The following is a 22,155-nucleotide window of genomic DNA, read 5'->3' on the forward strand; positions in this document are numbered from 1 at the left end:
AGATGGCCACCAGCTCGGTACTCTCCAGTTCGGCCCCCAAGTTAAAGGGAATTGCATTGCCAAAAATGGTCGCAATCGCCCTCAGCTGTTGCTCTTGAAGTGGCAAGTCAAACACCTCTCTTAGCTGACCTAGTGCATCTTCTGAGACCCTAGGTCCTCGTAGTCGAACCCTAGAGTCTTGAGAAGTACCGTCTCCGATGCCGAAGCCTTGGATTTGTGTGGTCCGTCCACACCTACCGACCTGGTAGTGCGTTGAGGCGTGAACGGATCCTTCCCTGGTCGAACGCCCTGTAATCCCTCGAACTCCTTGAGCAGAGGAGGTGCTAGCTTCTTCAGCAAGCCCGCACAGAATGTCTTGATATTGCCAAGTGCAGCTTGCTCTTTGGTTGAAAGTATGGTGTCAGCACAGACCGGCCGTCAGAGCTCAAAATTCACATTCCTTGGCTCACTGCATGGGATCGACGTGGTCACATCATGTACAGTGGTCTCCAAACCCACCATTGGGTGGATGGGCACGGTATCCGATGTGGCTGCCTCCTCCACCAGCGCACTGCTCGCCCCATCTGTGTTGGACCGTAGTATATCCTCCACTGGGGCCCATCCATCAGTCAAGAGCTGATCTGCTCCCTTCTCTCCATACGTCCCTGGCTCCGAGGAGATCTTCTGCGTCTCCATTGACTGGTTTCCCATCAGTGTGCTGGGGGCCACCAAGTCATCCACCCGCATTGGATCCACAAGCGAGGGTTGCTCCATTCCCAATTCCACAACATGGCCCCCCCTGATGTGGGATCACCAAAGTTGTCGCGGTCGGCTCCACCACCTGCTCCAACCCCAACTCCTCTACATGTCCCCCTTGCCGTGGGATCACCAGATTGTCGCGGCCGGCACCTGTGCTTCTGCCTGATTGGTGCCCCTCTCCACCCCTGCACAAGCATCTGGCATAGAAGGCTCGAGAACCTGGACAGTTGTCCTGATCTCATTGTTCGGGGACTGGTCACCCCTCTCTCCTTTGCCAGCGGATCCGATGAGACAAGCCCTCCAGGTGTCTGCAACAGAATCCCGCCCCTCATTGTAGACCGGATAGGAACGTTTGAATTGTTTGACTGACCCACGACCCTTGTCCCGTGGCCCGCCAACTCTAGGGCCCCACCAGCTCCCATTGGTGGAATTCTTCAATCCGATGGCCCCACACGCCCCTCCAGCACCTGCCAGTACGATCTACCGGCGCCCCCAGCTCCAGCTCCGGTCTGCCCCGCCGGCCGCCTGCCCGCACCATAGTCATCATAGACGCTGCGCGTCCAGTGCTGGACCTGCTAATGGCCACCAGGCCCCAAATCTCGAGAACTGCTCGGCAAGCCACTCTGCCTGTTGTCGTCCTCCTCACTGTCCGCTCATCCCCAAAGCTCCGGTGGTGTGAAGTCCCACACTCTGCCAACATGGATGAACGTGGGATACTCAAGCAATTGCCAGAATGTTTTCCGTCGCTCCGCAGGGTTCGCACTCGCCGGTGGCGGCTCCAGCACCCAGAGACGGCGAAACACTGGCACCTCCTGTGGATCCACACACCAGGCCTTGAGTTTGAATAGCGACAGATCCTCTCTGCTCTCTGTTTCGGGCGCCAAGCTATCGATCATACACGAACTGCCCAGAAGTTTCACCGCCGTGTCCCTGGTCCAAGCATGAGACGGCACCCCTTCAATCATCAATCCACCTTCATCCTCATCAGCTTGCAATTCGCCTGCGCCTGCCTTAGCCATGGCTTAATGAACAGCTACACCCCCCATGGGAGACGGAAGGGATAACAAGATCTTTGTTTCTGAACTCATGGCCCGCGAACACCACCAAAAAGTCCTCCAGGTGGTACTTATGCACCGAGAACCTGTGCCGCGGCATGTCAAGCTGCGTCGATAGGATCTCTGCCGCCGTATCACAGGAAATCTGCGGCCTCTGACCCCCCACATACATCACCACTGCCAACTGCAGCCGGCGCTCCATGTCGTTCATGGAACCAAGCGGGGCAGGATGCAGACCTCTACCACGGCGATGGCATCTTCGGGAACAGCGGAAGGATGTTGGGCGCAACCGGCAAGGGAGACGCCCGCGGCGCCCCCTGCCCAGGCTCCAACAACAACCTCCCTCGGCCCGAGGCTGCCTCTTCGCCACCGGCTCTGCCCCAGCCGCCCTAGCGATGACCACCCTGCGCAACTCCTCCGCCAAGATGGGACTCCTAGGCTGCGAGCACTGCGACGAGACGTGCCCCGACATCCTGCATCTGATGCACAGCGGGTCGTTCATACAATCATGCCTCTGATGGCCCTCCTTGAAACACCGAAAACAAAGCCCGTAGAGATCCGACAGGATTTGACGCCGCTCGGAGGAAGAAGGGGACGCCGACCTGCCCCGCAGGCCAGCCTCCTGCTGGCGCCGCAGCGCACGACACCGACGCCACATGGCCTTGCAAGAAGGCCCGGGCTTGCGCAAAACCGCCTCCAAGCCCGAAGTTGCCATCTCCGCCTGCACCGCATCCGCCGACGAGGAGCACGCCGAGCCAGGAGAGCCCGAGAGCCCCAGGCCGGACACCATTGGCCGCTCGCGAGGCATCGAGTATGTGACAGAGGGGGGATTGCGAGATCCAGATGCCATGGCCAACGGAGGGGAATGGTCGCCGGGGCCGGAGTGGCAAGCGGCGAGACGGGTGGTCTCCGAGGCCAGAGCGGCCACCAGCGAGACGGGTGGACGCCGAAGCCGGAGCGGCTCTTACAACCAGGACGCCGCTTCCATCGGCATGGCGAAGTAAATAAAAAATATATGCTCGTATGCATCTCAATTTTGATGATCTATTAACCCGAATTTTTGTAGCCCCTCAAGGTCCAGCGTGGGACTCACGGACAAATGTGATCGAACTAAAGTAAAAAACCTGTAGCGATGTGTTGAGTTTGATTTCGTGCTGGAGTTAAAAAAATGTAGAGGTAAAAGTATCAATGATTCTGTGCTAGTGCGTCAATGTGTTCAGATTGAAGAAAAACTGAAATAACTAGGGATAGTATATCTTTTATCATCACGGTGCAGCATATCTGATTCGCTCCCGGAGGTTCAGAACCACACGAGACAATGCGAGGCAGAGTAACAACCAGCCTTAAGTCCGCAACTTTTACCAAGTACAGTAACAATCAGTCAATGGATCACACCCCAGATACTCTCATCAGAAATGTCACGTGCCTATGTGGCCGATTCCGCAAAGACAGCGATCGACCATTTCCTCGATGTATCTAGAGCTATGTGGTATATCACTAAGGAGCTGTTCGGGAAACCACTAGCTCCACCAAACCCAAGGATCCGCGGAGTACCTGTTTCCTCGCTCCATGATATTGAACTGCGGCTACGGCTACTCCGGGAGCAGAGTCACAGAGCGGGAGGGACTCCTGCCCGTCAACCCCATAGGGGGGTCAACTTAGTGCGCAGCATTACCAGCTTATCTCTGCTGCCCCGCTGCGTTCCTCCGGACCCGAAAGGGGTACCGGCGGCGGGAACCGTTTCCATTAGAGGGCCCGTCGGGTTCTGCCATAGCAGCTCCTTTGACAGTAGCAGGAGATATCTGTCGCTTACTGGAACTGTGGGTACCCCGTCGACTGGGGTCTGATGATTCGTGTGTCGGCTCCAACTTTTCCGTGGACGCCAGGATGGTGTCGATCCGATTGCTTAGCTTAGATATGCCGCTTGTGTCCGATGAGGGCCTTTTGGTTGGAGATCCCGGGGCTTCATCTTCATCTGTGATGCTGTCTTCTATATCTGAAACCAGGGAACAGCAAAGATGGTAAGTTTCCAGGGGCTAACATATCCCTGTGAAGTCTTTCATTGCTTCACAGACAGTACATGAAAAGCTACAAGGGAAAATAATACACTTCACTGAATTGGATTAACTAAATATCCCAGCTGTGCTCAGTCAACAAAGGAACTAGGACTATGATTCCAATTTTGGGGTTAATGTGGCCAATAACATGGCTGTTTAATAATTTGTTAATCGAATAAGACAGCTTGCCCAAGGAAAAGGGGAAAGACCATAGGACAACGCTCTTATATTATTTTACGGAGGGAGTACCTTTTAACTTTCAAGTTTCAACAGTAATTCTCTTAATTTCTGTAATGCAACTTACCTCAAAAGCTGTCCCTGTGCTCCTTAAGTTCTCATGATTAGGTACTTCCTTGTTGTCTTAACAATCTAATGCTTTAGTGTGGCTTACTGTTTGTTACTTTCCCATTTATGCTCTTGACTCTAGAATTATGTAAAGAATTGAAAATCACCAGGCGCACATGAAACTTAATTTGACCACAGTTTAAACTGCGGAATATAAGTTAGACCGTACCATATGAATTAGCCTACTATGCATGACAGCCATATATTTCCACAAAAGGTCAGCCGTACCAGATTTAGGATGAACCAGACGAGCAGCTTGCCAGGATTTCCCTTTTGCCTGACCATAAATAGATACACTGTAAGATGTCTACAAAAATAGACAATAAATTCAGTTTAAACTGTGGAATATAAGGTAGACCGTCAAAAAAAGTAGAATCCATTCGATTCCATGAACTAACCCACAAGGCCACAACTGGTCAAGGATCACCTCAACGCCCTACTACAAGCATTAATCAACAAAATGTATTCAGAAGCTAGAACCTAAGCATTAGAAACTTACCACCGAAAGAGGTACAGTCCAACCTTTAATGATGGACCAATCAAGTGCAGGCCTCAGGTCCTTTTTCTTAGCAGGATGTTGCCCGCCTTCACCCATGGGAGGATCCAACAGCATTACCTGTAGAAAAATGTCAAGGACGAACATGTGAGTTATTGTCCCAAGTTAACCAGCATGAAAACATGGAGATTAAATGATACTCCCTACTAAAGTTGTACTAAATGAGCGGCAATTAATATGGATCGGAGGGAGTAACACAATTTGGCCCACTTCATATTTTAATTATTGACCAGAGAATGGAAGTTCATTTGGTATCATATTATTTTGTGTCATCTTCACCAGCAAGAAAGTTGATTGTGTGTTATCAGCCCCTAACACTATTGGACCGCCAGATAACAACCACACAAACTTAATTGAAGTATCCACAGGGCAGTAACATGAAACGTAGTGGACCACGATAACAGCGAACAACGAGAGAGTTAATGACAAGCAGGAGCTAATTTATGACTAAAACAGCAAATTACTAGATGTTTACCTGAACCACATCTCTACTGTTCAACCTAATAATTTCCGCAGTCCAGTAACAATCTGAACACTGCCAGTCAACCTTGTCACCTACTTTCCAGGTATCACAAACACTCGCAACAAGCTCATTCTTTGGAAAGCGCGCAGGAACTTGTCCCCCCCTATACCAATGAGGAAAGGCAGGACGCAACATTATTTCAGTACTCTCACTTGATTTCCCTTCCCCGCATGCTGGGCTGAGTGGGTTCTTTTGAAAGACTCTGATCCATTCATTCTCTGCAAAAGGGCATGGACAGATGATATGAGGTGTACGGAAAACCAACAGTTATAATCTTGGTCAGATTCAAGTGTTCCAAGATTTTCTGGTGTCTAGTATAAAGGTAAAATTAATCACGGCAAGACATAATTGCACTACATGGCTACGGCCACCAACTGTCCTGCCCCCACTCCCAGACAAGATAAACATTTGGGCAAGAAAGCACATGCTTTATTGGGTACTAGACAAATGTTAGTGCACTGATTGATCAATTGTCGGGTAAATTGGAATGCAAGGTATAGCCAGATGTTTTCATGTATTACTAGCTTTGCTGATTCGAATACAGGCTTTGCAACTTCCTGTTCAAACATCAAACCAAACTCATCAATTATGATCTGTACAGCACAAACCATTTTGGGGGAGATATAAATAGAGATCACGTGGTTTTTCAAGCACTGCATGATCCATCTCATTAAAGGTAAATAGTGTTGGCCAGGCATCATACATGATCCATTAAAAGCTTGAGGCAATATTATAAGATTTGTAAAATACAGATGTTTCTTCATTATATTGTATGATTCCTGCTGAAGGGTACCACCTACAATAATGTTTAATCATCCAAGCAAACATGTGGCATATTTCTGGACTGACAAAAATTTAAATGAAAGATAACTATATCATATATATAGAGAGAAAACGTATATAATTAGCAGGTCTACTTTCAAAAATTGGGCATGCCGTAAAATATACCAGCTGCCTCCAGGGCCTCAGTGGTGTACAAGAGGATAATTCCACATACAAATTATGTCCACAAAACAAAAACAAGGTGCTTGCACCAATATTCTTAAGCTAAAAGTTCAAAAAATGAGTTTTCAAATTGATTATTGCACATTTATGTGGAAACGAAAAGAACAGAGCTTCTGTAAAAATATGCTTGCCTTCTTCAGTATAGTCAATATACTCCAAGTAATACTCAAGGTGCCCAGATTCTGTGACACGCATATTAATAATCTGAAAAAGAATTAATACAATATGTGTTAGTAAAGCCCTATACCCCACCAAGGAATGAATAAGGAGAAAAGTGTTATGTTTGTAATCCAAGAGATCATGGTCAAAGTAGTACCATACATTATTTTTGAAAGTAGACCTGCTAATTATTTTTTATTTAAAAGTAGTACCATACTAGCATGATATATTGGAAAGAAAAAGCTTCATCATCTATGTTTGTAATATGTATTTCAGCACACATCGGTTTCAAGATCTTAAGGGTTTCAGCTCTAGCCTACCCCAACTTGTTTAGGACTAAAGACTTTGTTGTTGTTGATAGAATTCAGGGCTACAATAGCAAAGCCTAGATGTGTAGCATAGCTTTATAAACAACTCCCTCCGTGCTTGAAAAGGCGTATAAATTTTGTCTGAAGTCAAATGGTGCAAAGTTTAACAGAGTTTGTAGGAAAAACTATATAAATTTTTAGCCTGTTTGTCTTCAGACTAATTTATACGCCTTCTTTTCAAGCATGGAGGGAGTAATGACAAGAGTTCAACTCTCACCAACTAATCAGTGGTGGGCTGTTTGTGTGGATTTCATTATGATATTCTGGTATTTAAATGGGTGACCTTATGGGTTGTGAGCTCTAAGAAGTTCAGTTTGTAATAAAAATGAAGGTTAACACGTTAGGCTAGAGGAGTGCCGAAGATAAGAGTAATGCTACAGGGAATTGGTCAGGACCTAATATAAGCATAACCGGGGGCTAAAATATGTGCAGGGGGCCAAGTGGCCAGCTCAAGTTTGGAACATGCCACATTGGGTCATGCACACGACCCAATGAAATAAAGAAGTTCAATAGTCAAACAAATCCTAGAAAAAAGAAGCCTAAGAAGGATAAAGAAGTCGAGACCCCTAGAGAGTCAAGGTCAAAGGTCCACCATAGACCTTGATCTAGGTCCATAATCAATGGTATATAATAAAGTATGGTCCATGTTTCCTACTTTTCTCTTATAGCCTTGCTTTTCTCTCCCACTAAAGGTGTAGATGGCAACTTATGTCCTTTTACGCTATTGCCTTTTGTTCCCTCCCACTAAGGGAGGTGGTGGTCTTCAAGCAACAAGGCTCTAGGCTTATATGAACCCTTGGGTCATTTATGATATATTACCTAGTCTCTTCTACCTAGTTTGTGCAAGAGTTTCTATAAAGAGCATAAAATAGTTGCCCGAAGCATGCATTAATGATATCCTAAGCCCCAATATTGACCCTCTCAACCAAACGTTGTTTGGATCCAATCTTAGGGCAAGTAGATTTGTATAGAAATTCAGGTGTCACTGTTTCTGTCCATGCACAACGACCTCTTTTGAGGCTAGAATACACCCTAGTTGCTTCACTAGTTAGTTACAAGGACAAACAAACAAAGATGGTATGAGAAATTGATGAGTATACCAGAAGTGCAAAGAAAATGTGGGTCACATGTACTCTGCTAGCACTATGGAAATACATTCTCTTTTAAATATTTAGGTTGTACTTATCTATAAATTTTTTAGTCAGGAAAATATAGAACAGTAAAAATTAGTGGCCAAAATCTGGCAGGCAATTTCACTAGGTAGTACTTGTGCACTTGTTTGGTACTTGTGCACTTGCTTGTTACTAAGAAAGCTCTTGTCAAGACAACAAAGCATAAGGGGTCGTCAACAATTAATGCAACACCGATTTTATGATGTACATGGAGTCAATAGAAGCTTTAAGTTTAAAGACGCAAAAAGAACATGCTGAGAGTAGCTGTATGCTTCCTAAATCACTAAATTCAAATCATACACATTAAATGTCCCACCTTGGAGCGGAACCATGCACCTGTGTAACCCTTAACAAAAGACTTTGACTCGGCAAGATCTCCAACTTTGAACGGGAGAATTAGATCCATATCCAGTCAATCTAAAGGCAGTACAAACAGAAGAAACAATGGGTGTTAGCACAATGTTGGACTTATAGTACTTCCTCCATTACAATAGTTCACATCACACCATGTGTGCATATAATAAAGCGCTAGTTCTAGCAAAAACTAATATACCATGTGTAACACTAGTAAATGCCTTATATAGAATGGAAACACCAAAACAATCACAAGCATGAGTTTGTAGTATTTGAAGAAAAGTCATCAAAGGCCACACACAATTATAGTGAAACACCCAAGACCATGTACAACTATAGTGAAACAAACAACTGAAGAAATGGCGAGGCAATACGATGAAATAACAAAATATATGAAACATCAATGTACAGAGCATCGTCAAAACAAGCGTAACCACTAAATATCACACGCCCTTCTTTTTATTTTAAATTCTTGTTACTCTTGGCCTATTTATTGTACACTACAGTGTAGAGAGCATCGTCAAAACAAGCGCAACTACTGATGGGCTGACTCCTAGGCTGCTGGTACACTCCAAGGGCATGTCTGTCAAATATTATCATATTTATTTTGATTATCTTAAAAAGAGGATCATTTGCTTTTCCAGTATTACACACTCATGATGTATCTCACGAGAGTATATCACATGCCATTGTGAAAAGAAGTGATATCGGCGTATTGATAAATAGACTTACATAGTAAAAAAAAAGGGCAGCCCCAGTGCATGTAGCTCCCGCTTGCGCAGGGTCTGGGGAAGGGTCCGACCACTTTGGGTCTATTGTACGCAGCCTTTCCCTACATTTCTGCAAGAGGCTGTTTCCAGGACTTGAACCCGTGACCTCATGGTCACAAGGCAGCAGCTTTACCACTGCGCCAAGGCTCCCCTTCAAACAAAGGTCGCACTTGGATACGAACTCATAACCAGGCGATAGCGGGTCAGCGTTCTCAACCAGTTGAGCTGCGAAGTGTTCGTAAATAGACTTACATAGTAACAAAAATATAAAAGATGGACTAGAATAACAATGACAAAATCCGTAGGAGCAAAGTAATTACACCAACAATACATTCAATCATCACAACTTCCAAATGTTACAAATATTTTGGCTCTCACAACCATTTCAATCAATTAACTTGAATTCTTGCTTATACAAAATAATAATGCTAATAACCTAGCCTCTTGTCATCTCAAATGGTCTAACTACTTATACTCCCTCCATCCATATATATAGGGCCTAATACGGTTTTTGGGACAGCCTTTGACTACTCGTAAGATTTATAATATATGAAAATATGAGATGTATAATGTGAAAATTATATCATTAGAAGCTCCTCCCATGTACGAATTTGACGGTATGCTTTCTGTAACTCGCATGTTATATATTATTGCTCTAACATGTGGTCAAAGTTAGCCTCGGAAAACGCATTAGGCCCTATATATATGGATAGAGGGGGTAGCTTGGATTGGTTGGTTTATTTGTGTTCTCTCTAGTCATAACGTGACTTTGTATAGTATATCACCCCACGTCCAAAAGGTTTAGTTTCATATAAGAACACTTTATCTTAGCTTAGAATGGGTCAAAGTCATTGTATACTTATAAGAACTCCCACCAAGTTGGTTCCACTAGTTTCTATGCCACTTTTGGGAGCATCCTCACTATATAGGCTAAGCTGATATGTTGTGCATTTTGACACCATATGCATATTTGTAAAGCATTTCCATCAAGTAAAAGATGGTAGGAAACAACAGAAATACCATCAAGCAAGGCTTAATCGGTCAGGAGTCCCTCTAACTAATCTAGTAAATAGTGGAATAAGTTGGTAACTACGTGAAATGAACTAAGCTACTAACTAGCTGGCTACAACTTATCTAGGCTTACTAGAACGAAGACCGAGTATATGAGGTGTGACTTTAGGGTTTAGACCGATAAGTTAGTTTATAGCAAGGTTTTTGAGTCGTCGACTAATCGCCAAGTCGTTGGAGCGAGGTTGGCTTGCGCAGGCGACTTGGCTAGAGGAGCAAGTCGCGTGGCTGGTAGGCTAGTCGACGACTAGTCGGGCGACTAGGACCTCAAAGCAGGTCCGGCTTGCTTCAGCAAGGCCAAGGGAGGGAAGACCGAGAAGGTGAGGAGGCCTGAGTCCAAGGCGGGGGAGGAGGAAACGAAGCTGGAGAGTGCGCCGCCTGTATGAGGAGAAGCACGGAAGAGACGAAGGAGAAAGGCACATGGGAGAGCAGATGCACGGTCCAGATTAGAGCATATGGACGGTTTGGATTTTATTTGGAAGCTAGGGTTACATAATGGGCCTATTGGGCCAGCTCTCTAGCACGAAACAAAGGAGGAGCAAGACGCATGCTCCCATCCCAGATCTGCAGATCAGGATCGCCGCCTCCATTGCTCCTACGAGTTGCTGCTGCCTTCTCCGAGCTGAAGTATCCTCCAAGCAGCTGCCTACCCCCTCCTCCGCGTGCAACAACACCTCTTCCCCCTCCTCCTCCTCCTCTTAACACCTGGGGCGACTTGGGGCGATTAATCACGACGAGTCGCAGACTAATTGCAGCGAGCCACTAATCGGAGGCATGGCGACACGACTTGGCTAGGCGACTCAAAAACCTTGGTTTATAGAGACATATAATGCCTAGGAGACATTTGGGATCAATGCTACAAAGCAATGGTGATATGATATCAATGAGAATGTTAGGCACAAAAACAAAGCAAGATGACAATCAAACATGTGATACTATATCTGGCCATGGGCCGGGCCAGGCCGGGCTTGAAAAAGCCCACGGCAAAAAACCGAGGCCCAGGCCCTCCCAGGCCCTATCACTGGGCCTACTTTTCAAGCTCAAGCCCGGCCCATCTGGTAAAAAGCCCTAAAAAGCCCTTAGGACTTAGGGCCGTGGGCCGGGCCTCTTCCTTAAAATGCCAATACGCCAAGCCCAAGCCCGTCTAGGCCCTACTGGTGGGCTCAAAACTCAGGCCCAAGCCCAGCCCATGGGCAAGCCCATCGGGCCTAGGCCCTGGATTTTGGGGCCGGGCCTGGGTGGGCCGACAGGGCCGGGCCTGAGATGGCCAGGATATGTGATACTATATGAAGCAACATGTTGGCCTATTAAGAGACAACACATCCAACAAATGAGTATCACTAAGATGCGCATGCTAACGTGGATGTATGGCCATGCAATCAAGGACTGAATTAGGAATGAGGATATATGTGAATGCTAAGGTGGATGTATGGGCTTGCAATCAAAGACTGAATTAGGAATGAGGGAATATGCGACAAGGTAGGGGTGACACTGATTGAAGAGAATCTTGTCCAACACCGACTAATGTGGTTTGGACATATCCAACGAAGGCCTGCAGAAGCACCAATGAATAGTAGTTATTCTAAAGAGTAGCGAAAATACTAGGGGGTATGAGGCAACCAAAGTTGACGAGGGAGGAGGTGGTACAAGGAGAGGATTGGAAAGTATCCTAGGATTTGGCTCTTAACAAGATTGCATGGAAATCATGGTGACAACTGTACTATATCAACAATTACGATCGGACTTAAGGGCAATTACAAATAATAATGTAATTTTTGCTATTTTTACAAGCACAAAGCAATAAAAGAATTCATCAAATGACTATAGACAAAACAAATAGGACAATCTCACAAGGACAAGCATAACTATTTTCATACTCCCTCCGTCCCAAAATTCTTGTCTTAGATTTGTCTAAATACGGATGTATCAAGTCACATTTTACTATTAGATACATTTGTATCTAGACTAATCTAAGACAAGAATTTTGGGACGGAAGGAATATATCATACTCCCTCTGTTCCATTATACAAGATGTATTATTTTCGACACGGTGACCAAGGCACATGATTATGGACATGTTAGGATGAAATTACCCTTAGCAAATTTGTGGTTTGTGGCAAGTAAATCAGTTAGTACATGAAAGTATGAGATACATGCAACCGAGAGAGATACTTTCTACAAGGAGAGATACAAACAATCGAGAAAAAATACTTTCCATTTTTTGGAGGGCTAAAAAGGAAATTACAAGAAATTAGAATAAATGCACCTTACATTGTGTAATTTTTGCAAAAAACAAATACACCTTAATATAAAAGAACAGAGATAGTATAATGTAAGATTTATTAATTTTGAGTGTAACTTTAAACACAAATTAAATAACAAATACTACATCCGGTCCAAAATATAAGATGCACCAATTTTCAAAAATTTGGATTAACTTGTATCTATATCAATATGAAAAGAATTAAAAAGACATTTCAAAGTAATCTCGGCCATCAAACCATGTCAATTTTACTATTTAGATTGCTTAAATGACACACGCTCAACATGTTTAGCGTAAAATTAATATCATACCAAATATGAATATCAGAAAATTCCTTCGTTTCAAAATAAATGTCATGGATTTAGTTCAAATTTGAACTAAAAGCACAACACACATTCTGGTACGGAAGGAGTACTAAATATCAACATACAAATTTACTAGTTTCAGTAACGAGAGTATGATACTTTGAGTATATCTTATACCAATACTTTTTCTAATAAACCTGCACTATTTTTTATTTTTTTGCCCTAAGTGATAAATCTGAAAATATCACAAGATACACACATGCAATTTTGTCTTAACCAAACTTAAGTAAAAAAAATATGTTAAAACAAGTTTAAGCAATATAAGGTTTATCAAGAATCATAAAGGAATCAAAAATGACTTAATAAAATATACAATCTCAAAACATGCAAAACCAATCTAAATCCAAACAACCCATTATAAGAAATAAAAAAAAGTATAAGAATATATGAAGAAGAAAGAGAAGATTCTCAAATCTGAAAAACCATGAACCTAACAAGCCAATCAACACCAATACTTTCTCTTCAGCCATAAAGAAAAAGGAAAACCGTTTGAACCCCAGATCTACACGAAAAGGGATTGTTGAAACTTTGGCGCGCCAGTACGGACATGTGGACTCATCAAAGACCAAGAAGGGATGGGGGGAAACACGCAAACAGAAAGCAAGATGGGGACGCTGGGATTGGGGGAGGGGGCGCACCTGCAGCGCCAAAGAGCCGGCAGGCCTACTACTCTCCGCCGCCGCCGCACGCTCCAGAATCGGGATTAGGGAAGGTAGCGTCGTCGTCCTCTGGTCGTCTTCTACGGCGGCGGCAGGGCGCTGCGCTGCGTAGCCGCCGCTATGGGGCATTTATTGAGTTGTTAGCGCATTATTGGGAAGCAGATAGATGCGCCGCATTATGCGACAGCGTTCGTGGGAGATGGAAGCATCGCGCTGCTTATGTAACGCCGTCGGTTGGAGTTCAAGGCCGCGCACGGGAGAAAGGGGCCCATTTTGTTTGCCCCAAACCGATCCGGCGTGAACCAGAACGAGATTATCGTAAAAAAAAAAGGCCACGAGCGGGCCGAGCCTCACGCTCGCAGGAAGACATTAGTACTGTAAGAAACAAATAGGAGCAACTAATTAACCAGCGCTTTTTTGAAAGTCTCGCAACGATCAGCATCACTTGGTGCGCTGTCAGCGATTCGTCACGTGTCGTGCTCTGGACGCTTTCTTCGGATTTCGTATTTTTTTATTTTTCCGCAAGCGTTTTTGGCTTTTTAAACGGGTTTTTTTCTGATTTTTTTATGGTTTAGTTTTCCACCTGCCTTCCCTAACTTTTGAACCAAAACAAAAAATTAAAAAAATGCATAAAAAAACACGTGTTCTTCTCTTTCGCGAGAGTCACGGTTTTGTTTCCGCGAGAGACACGGTTGTGCTTTCGCGAGAGGCACGGACGTGCCTCTTAGAAACAGAAAAAAACGCGTTTTCTGTTTTTTTTTTCTTTCGTGTGAGGCACGGTTTTGATTACGTGAGAGGTATGATTGTGCTTTCGTGAGAGTCACGGCCGTGCCTCTTGGAAACGAAAAAAATGCATTTTTGTTTATTTTTTCTTTCGTGAGAGGCGCGGTTTTGCTTCCGTGAGAGGCACGGTTGTGTTTTCGCGAGAGTCACGACCGTGCCTCCTCGGAAGCGAAAAAAAAACGTGTTTTCTGTTTTTTTTTCTTTCACGAGAGTCGCGGTTTTGCTTCCGCGAGAGGCACGGTAGTGATTTCGTCAGAGGCACGGGCGTGCATCTTCCAAAAAGGGAAAAACTCGTGCACCCGGTCCGGATTTTTTTGTCTGATTTTCTCGTGAAAAAAATGTTCGTCGAAACCTATCGACATGGAATCTAGTTTTGAAGATCTCGACGTGAGGAATCCAACGGTGAAATCGGTTCGAGATTTGGACGCGTGATTTAAGAGATAAAATGTTTTGAATAAATGGATCTACGAAAAAAAGGGAAACTCCCATGCTGCGACAAGTGGCACACATGCAGCGCGCTACTTGTCGCAACCCGGGGATTATGATGATCTTCGCAAGAGTACTCCTTAACTAATGGTTTCAGAAACAAACAGTTGGACTGGACTAATGATCGTGAGAAATAAACAGTTGGCCTCGACGTTGGCTACGTCTACGTGAACGACTTAGCCATAGGACGGAAACAAACAAATAGTTGTTGGTAGACTAAAAAAAGATTGATGATGTCATCTACACTTCTACATCTACACTACTATTAAGCAATCAAACAAAAACTTTTTTATATGCACCCCGCAATTAGTCCCACAACCTCGCACGAATCAATCAGCACCGCACGTTTAGGCTTATCATTCTAAATCTAACAGCCATCATTGATCTAATCGCGATTTGATGTACACTTAGCAATTTACCTCGGCTAAACATACTCCACCAATAGCAAAATCATCGCGTCCCCAGCCCCTCCCATCGCGTGATCATTGCAGAAAAAATGGAAACTGGTCGCCCTCGCCTCCCTTCGCCCGCAACCCTGATGCCTTCCTTTCTTCCGCAGCCAGCACACCGCACGACGGCCGGCAGCCCCATCTCCTCCCTATCCTCCATCGCCTCCCTGTACCGCGTCGTCGAGTAGGTGGACGCTCCTCCGTCAACTCCTTCACGACCATCCTGTCATCTTCCCTATTCGAGATCTGATTGTCCTCCTGCACACCAATTCCCTGCAACATTGTGGCCGCCCTGCACGCGATCCCACCGCCGCCCCAGGAGCGTGCCAACCGAGGCCGCTACCACGCGAGCCTGCCGTCGCCTCTCAAACTGGCTTCAGCTGAGGCCTCCGCCACGCGAGCCCACATCTGTCGTGGCCACTACCACGCGAGCCTACCGTCGCCGCTCGAACTGGCTTCAGCTGAGGCCTCCGCCACGCGAGCCCACATCTGCCGAGGCCGCTACCACGTGAGCCTGTCGTCGCCGCGCTAACCGGCTTCAGCTGAGGCCTCTGCCACGCGAACCCGCATCTATTGCACCCGCTGCCGCGCGAGAGCCTGCCCGCCACATGAGCCCGCCTCCGCGTGAGAGCTTGCCTCCACTGTGATTCGTCCTCAACGTCGTTTGCCCAACTGATGACATCGTTGTATGCGCAGTCACCCTGGCATCCATCTAGAATAGGCGAGTCCAGCCAGCCACATACCCTACCACGATAACTGATCTCATGGTGTGTTGTTTTATTGAAGATATGTGTCAGCCATTGTGTCATGTATGGCATATCGAAGAACATACACAAAGCACATACTTCATGATTTCAGCAAAATCTGTAGGCAAATGTAGCACATGCAGATGCAGAAGATCAGCTTTCATACATGATTGTATTTGATGCATATGTCGTAGTTGTCGAATAAAAACCTTTCTACAGAAAAAAAAACAATGATATAAGTTGATATTCTTTATTACACTTCAAGTTCACAAATGTGTCCCTGCTCTACACAATTATGAATCTTTTGTGTATCATCCTTTGGATTTGTGTGGGTGCTGAATGGATTCAGAGTAAAATACAAAAGATGTTGAAGAACCATATCATCCTTTGGGTTTGTGTGGGTGCTGATAGGTACCATCAAAAGGACACTTTATTACTGCTACCCTTTGAATTGTGTTATCATTCCTTAATAATTGCAGTTTTTCATCCTTTTGGAATTTTGGATGCAAGGGATGGTATTTCATCAAAGATGATTTTTGGCTTGAACGAAGAGGTATGAATTAGCCTCTGAACATCATGTTATCTTCTTTTGACCAATTACTCGAACCAAAGAATTGAACATATTGTGTTCTTGTCTTCTTCCTCGTGAGCAGTGATAGGATTTTGTTCAATGTGTCTTATGTACTTGATAGCATTGACAATAGCAAGCTTGAGGCAACCATCACGCACTACAAGAAATATGTCAACTTGTGACCTTCTGTCAGTGACCCTAGAAGAATTGGTCATAAATCTACGACCATTTGAGACCAATTGGTCAAAAGCTGTTCGGGGGGCTCAAAACCCTAAACTATAACGACCTTTTTGGTCAGAAAGGTCGTAATTTCCTTATACCAAATGGTCATAAAGCAGATAGCACTGGTCCATTGCCTTATTTCTAGCTGATCACGACCAATATAGATGGTCATAACCTTGTAAATTATGGTTGGTTGCTATGACTAGGCGCCACCACATCAGTTTTGCCTATGTGTCATGTCCATGTGTCAATTTTTTCCCTAGGTTGTGAAGCAACCTATATTTCTGTCATTCCCAAAATTCCCAAAAAATCTCATAAATTCTTTGGGTCATATCGTCGTCAAATATGTAAAAAACCTTCCTTGCCTAGTTCAAAAATAATTCAACAATATTCATTTTTCTATTCTGTTCAGAACAACACTTTGTGAAGGAAGTGTTATTTATATATTCTTGATTGCCCCCAAAATTTTTGGCACTATTTCCTATCCAAATAATTGCCTCATGACAAAACTCAGCTCCATTTGCCCAGTAAATCTTCCTCGGCAAATTTCCAAAGTTTTTGTCCACCTAGAACCTTTGTGAAAGAAGTACTAGCTATGCATATCCTAATGAGTTGAATTTTGGCCACATATTCTAAATGCCTATGTAACTTACCTACAGCAAATTTGAGCTCACTTCATTTAGCCAATTTCTCTGACTAATTTTCCAAAGTTTCTGTCTAGAGAAGAGCATTGTGAAGGAAGTGCTATTTATATATTCTTGATTGCGCTCAAAAAATTTGGGCACTCTTTTCTATCCAAATCATTGCCTCGTGACAAAATTAAACTCCATTTGCCCAGTAAATCTTCCTCGGCAAATTTCCAAAGTTTTTGTCCACCTAGAACCTTTGTGAAAGAAGTACTAGTTGTGCATATCCTAATGAATTGAATTTTTGCCACATATTCTATATGCCTATGTAACTTACCTACACCAAATTTGAGCTCATTTCATTTAGCCAATTTCTCTCACTAATTTTCCGAAGTTTCTGTCCAGAGAAGAGCATTATGAAGGAAGTACCACTTTGGCATGTCCAAATGGTATCCATTTTCTACAGTGCTTTCCTATGCCCAAATAAACATCCTCCACCAAATTTCAGCTCAATCCATTCATTATTTTGATCTCAGCTTCAACATTCGTATTTATGTCCAGTGTGGTACTTTGCAAAGCAAGTACCACCTAGGCTCCTCCTTTTGAGCTGAAAATTTGTGAAGACACTCTTCTTAGTAACTAATCATCCTTAGCCAAAACTCGTGCCCATTAGCCATGTGCATTTCCTGTACCGCTAATCAAACACTTGTCTGCTAATTCATGTTTGAGCATAGTTCGGTCTCCTCGTGAGAATCTTATTTTGTAATTTTCTTCCTAGCACGTACCTGGGGAGTTCCGAACCCACTAGACATGCCTAGGCTGTCCAGAACGCATGGAAATGCCACGGTCATGCGGTGACCACGCGTGAGGCATGCGAGTTTGCACACTCTGGAGTTGGGGCCCTCGACAACTGTCCAAACCTCGATGTATCGCCACCAAACCATGTATTTCTGATTAAATAGATACTTATGTACCAAGAAATGATTTTTGTAAAAAATAAAGAGCAAACTATGAGGCAACTACAGTTCAAATTTGACCCGCTTCCTACTGAATCGGCGGAAATTTGTCTTTTTCATGAGAGGTGGATCAAAACTTTTCACACCCAACCATTTGGTCAATTATGCATTAAATACATCCTAGTATTTTAGAAAATTGATTTGGTACAATTTTGCAACAAATATTTGGTAGGTCATTCACGAAAAAAGCTCATTTTGGGCACTCGAAAAATGGAAAATGATTTTTTCATGCAAAGAAAATGATAACTTCCTTAGGCAACATTGTTTGTCATTCCAAGTTGCACCCTTGTGCACAATATGAGATCATTTGAATAAACTATGCAATGAATCTGGCCATAAGATTGATCATTTGGCTTGAAAGCCATGAATCTTCATAGCTCATTTCTGAGAACACTTTTTTAAAAGAATTGCCATATTACAAGTTTATTATTTTCCTGGTAACTTGGTCACATATAATGACACTATGCGAAGGTTTTCCAATTTTTCGTTTTTTTGAATTTTTTATGCCTGTTTCAAAATGCGGCCAAAACGGCGGGCATGACCGTTCCTAGCTAGTGGTTGAATCTTGGAATTTTTTGGTGTTTCTATGATTAAATAGATACTTATGTACCTAGAAATGATTTTTGTAAAAAATAAAGAGCAAACTATGAGGCAGCTGCAGTTCAAATTTGACCTGCTTCCTACTAAATTGACAAAAAATGTCTTTTTTCATTAGAGGTGGATCAAAGCTTTTCACACCCAACCATTTGGTCAAGTGTGCATTAAATATGTCCTAGTATTTTATAAATTTGATTTGGTACAATTTTGCAACAAATATTGGTAGGTCCTTCACAAAAAAGCTCATTTTGGGCACTCAAAAAATGGAAAATGTTTCGTGCAAAGAAAATGATAAATTCCTTAGGCAACATTGTTTGTCATTCCAAGATGCACCCTTGTGCACAATATGAGATCATTTGAACAAACTATGCCATGAATGTGGCCATAAGATTGATCATTTGGCTTGAAAGCCATGAATCTTCACAAATGATAGCTCGTTTCTGAGAACACATTTTAAAATAATTGCCGTATTCCAAGTTTATTATTTTTCCTGGTAACTTGGTCATATATACTAACACTATGCGAAGGTTTTCCAATTTTTTGATTTTTTATGCCTGTTTCAAAATGCGGTCAAAACGGCGGACATGGCCGTTCCTAGCTAGTGGTTGAATCTTGGAAACATTTTTGGTGTTTCTATGATTAAATAGATACTTTTGTACCTAAAAATGATTTTTGGGAAAAATAAAGAGCAAACTATGAGGAAGTTGTTGTTCAAATTTGACCCGTTTCCTACTAAATCGGCAGAAATTTGTCTTTTTCATGAGAGGTGGATAAAAGATTTTGACACCCAACTATTTTGTCAATTGTGAATTGAATATGGCCTAGTATTTTATAAAATTGATTTGGTCCAATTTTGCAACAATTATTTGGTAGGTTCTTCACAAAAAAACCTCATTTTGGGCACTCGAAAAAAGGAAAATGATTTTTTCGTCCAAAAAAAATGAAAACTTCCTTAGGCAACATTATTTTCCATTCCAATATGCACCTTTGTGCACAATATGAGATCATTTCAACAAACTATGCCATGAATGTGGCCATAAGATTGATCATTTAGCTTGAAAGCCATTGATCTCCACACCTGATAGCTCGTTTGTGAGAACATTTTTTTTAAATAATTATTGTATCAAAAGTTTATTATTTTTTCTGGTAACTTGGCCACATATAATGACACAATGCGAAGGTTTTCCAATTTTTTTGATTTTGTTTTGATTTTTTCATGCCCGTTTCAAAATGCGGTCAAAACGGCGGGAATGACCGTTCCTAGCTAGTGGTTGAATCTTGGATTTTTTTTGGTGTTTCCGTGATTAAATAGTTACTTAAGTACCTAAAAATAATTTTTGGAAAAAATAAAGAGCAAACTATGAGGCAGTTGCAGTTCAAATTTGACCCGTTTCCTACTAAATCAGCAGAAATTTGTCTTTTTCACGAGAGGTGGATAAAAACTTTTGACACCCAACCAATTGGTCAATTGTGCATTAAATATGGCCTAGTATTTTAGAAAATTGATTTAGTCCAATTTTGCAATAATTATTTGCTAGGTTCTTCACAAAAAAACCTCATTTTGGGCACTCGAAAGATGGAAAATGACTTTTTCGTCCAAAAAAAATGAAAACTTCCTTAGGCAACATTGTTTGCCATTCCAATATGCACCCTTGTGCACAATATGAGATCATTTGAACAAACTATGCCATGAATGTTGCCATAAGATTGATCATTTGGCTTGAAAGCCATTGATCTCCACACATGATAGCTCGTTTGTGAGAACAATTTTTTAAAATAATTATTGTATTACAAGTTTATTATTTTTCCTGATAACTTGGCCACATATAATGACACAATGCGAAGGTTTTCCAGTTTTTTATTTTTTTTTGAATTTTTCATGTTTGTTTCAAAATGCGGTCAAAACGGCGGGCATGACAGTTCCTAGCTAGTGGTTGAATCTTGGAAAAAAAATGGGTGTTTCTTTGATTAAATAGATACTTATGTACTTCAAAATAATTTTTAGAAAAAAATAAATAGCAAACTATGAGATAGCTGCAGTTCAAATTTGAATCGCTTCCTACTGAATCAACGAAAATTTGTCTTTTTCACGAGAGATGGATAAAAGTTTTTGACACCCAACCATTTTATCAATTGTACATTAAATATGGCCTAATATTTAAGAAAAATGTTTTGGTCCCATTTTGCAACAAATATATGGTAGGTCCTTCACAAAAAAACTCCTTTGGGGCATTCAAAAAATGGAAAATGATTTTTTTATTCAAAGAAATGAAAACTTCCTTATGTCTTCCATGCTTCTTACTTTTACTGAAAACTAGATCACATTTGGTGACACAATGAAAAGGTCTTCCATTTTTTTTGAATTTCTCAAGTCATAAAATAGCTGACATGATTTAACACATTATTTCTAGTCAACTATGACTAATTTAGATGGTCATAACGTCGCACACATGTACTGCATTCTGATTGGTCCGTGGGCATCTCACGCGGATCATGCATCAGCACCGTAGGATGCTCGCGGATCCAACGGCCCAAACCCACCTGAGCCGAAACCCTACGTCTGTCCTCATGGACATTTTCCACCCACCCCCCGCCTCCTTTCTTTCTCTCATTCCTCCCTCCCTTCTGGCTCTCTCTCTCTCCACCAGTGAGCCCATCTACTCTCCCATGCTCCGATCTGGAGAACTCCTCTGAGAGGTGGAGCCGCCACCCCCAACCTCTCTCTCCGACTTCGATCCGCCGCCGCTCCGATCCCGATCCCCATCCCCACCTCCACCCCCACCGTCGATGACCCTCACCTAGTTCGGCCCCAGATCGAGCAGGCGCTCCCAGTCTGGTGACGGCCGTGCCCACGCCAATTTGGACCTCGATTCCTCACGTAGACCCGGCGAACCCACCCACCAAGCACATGTAGTGCCCGCCTGCTCCCACCCCATCCCTCGTGCCGATGATAATCGTTGCTCTTCTCCCCCTCCCGGAGATGGTGGTGCCGCTAGACCTCACCGTGACCCCGATGCGGGTGCTGCAGGACCCGCTCGTCAGCCCGCGGTGCCACACGCTCTTTCAGGAGGGCGGCGTCGACGACCGCCTCCTCATCATGCTCTTACTCATGGCCGAGCGCCTCCACCCCACCTCCCTCTGGAAGCCGTAGGCTCACTCACGCCTTCTTCCCCTGCTCTGAGCTCTGAACCACTGTTAACCT

At 43.5% G+C, this 22,155-nt stretch overlaps 1 protein-coding gene across 2 annotated transcripts; it reads right to left on the bottom strand.

The window, feature by feature from the left end:
- Nucleotides 1–3,014: 3,014 nt before the first annotated feature.
- Nucleotides 3,015–13,698, bottom strand: LOC123111026 (uncharacterized). Of its 2 annotated transcripts, XM_044531701.1 has the most exons (7): nucleotides 13,437–13,698; nucleotides 8,295–8,395; nucleotides 6,411–6,483; nucleotides 5,227–5,492; nucleotides 4,695–4,811; nucleotides 4,424–4,472; nucleotides 3,015–3,789 (listed from the first exon to the last, which is right to left on the bottom strand). In XM_044531701.1, the coding sequence occupies exons 2-7, from the start codon at nucleotides 8,382–8,384 to the stop codon at nucleotides 3,473–3,475; spliced, it is 912 nt and encodes a 303-aa protein (XP_044387636.1). In that variant the 5' UTR covers nucleotides 8,385–8,395; nucleotides 13,437–13,698; the 3' UTR covers nucleotides 3,015–3,472. The 2 variants fall into 2 exon arrangements, with proteins under 2 accessions (XP_044387636.1, XP_044387626.1); XM_044531691.1 differs by lacking the exon at nucleotides 8,295–8,395 and having other exon boundaries at nucleotides 13,437–13,661.
- Nucleotides 13,699–22,155: the final 8,457 nt, after the last annotated feature.

Source organism: Triticum aestivum, chromosome 1B, assembly GCF_018294505.1.
Source record: "Triticum aestivum cultivar Chinese Spring chromosome 1B, IWGSC CS RefSeq v2.1, whole genome shotgun sequence".
NCBI classification, from domain to species: domain Eukaryota; kingdom Viridiplantae; phylum Streptophyta; class Magnoliopsida; order Poales; family Poaceae; genus Triticum; species Triticum aestivum.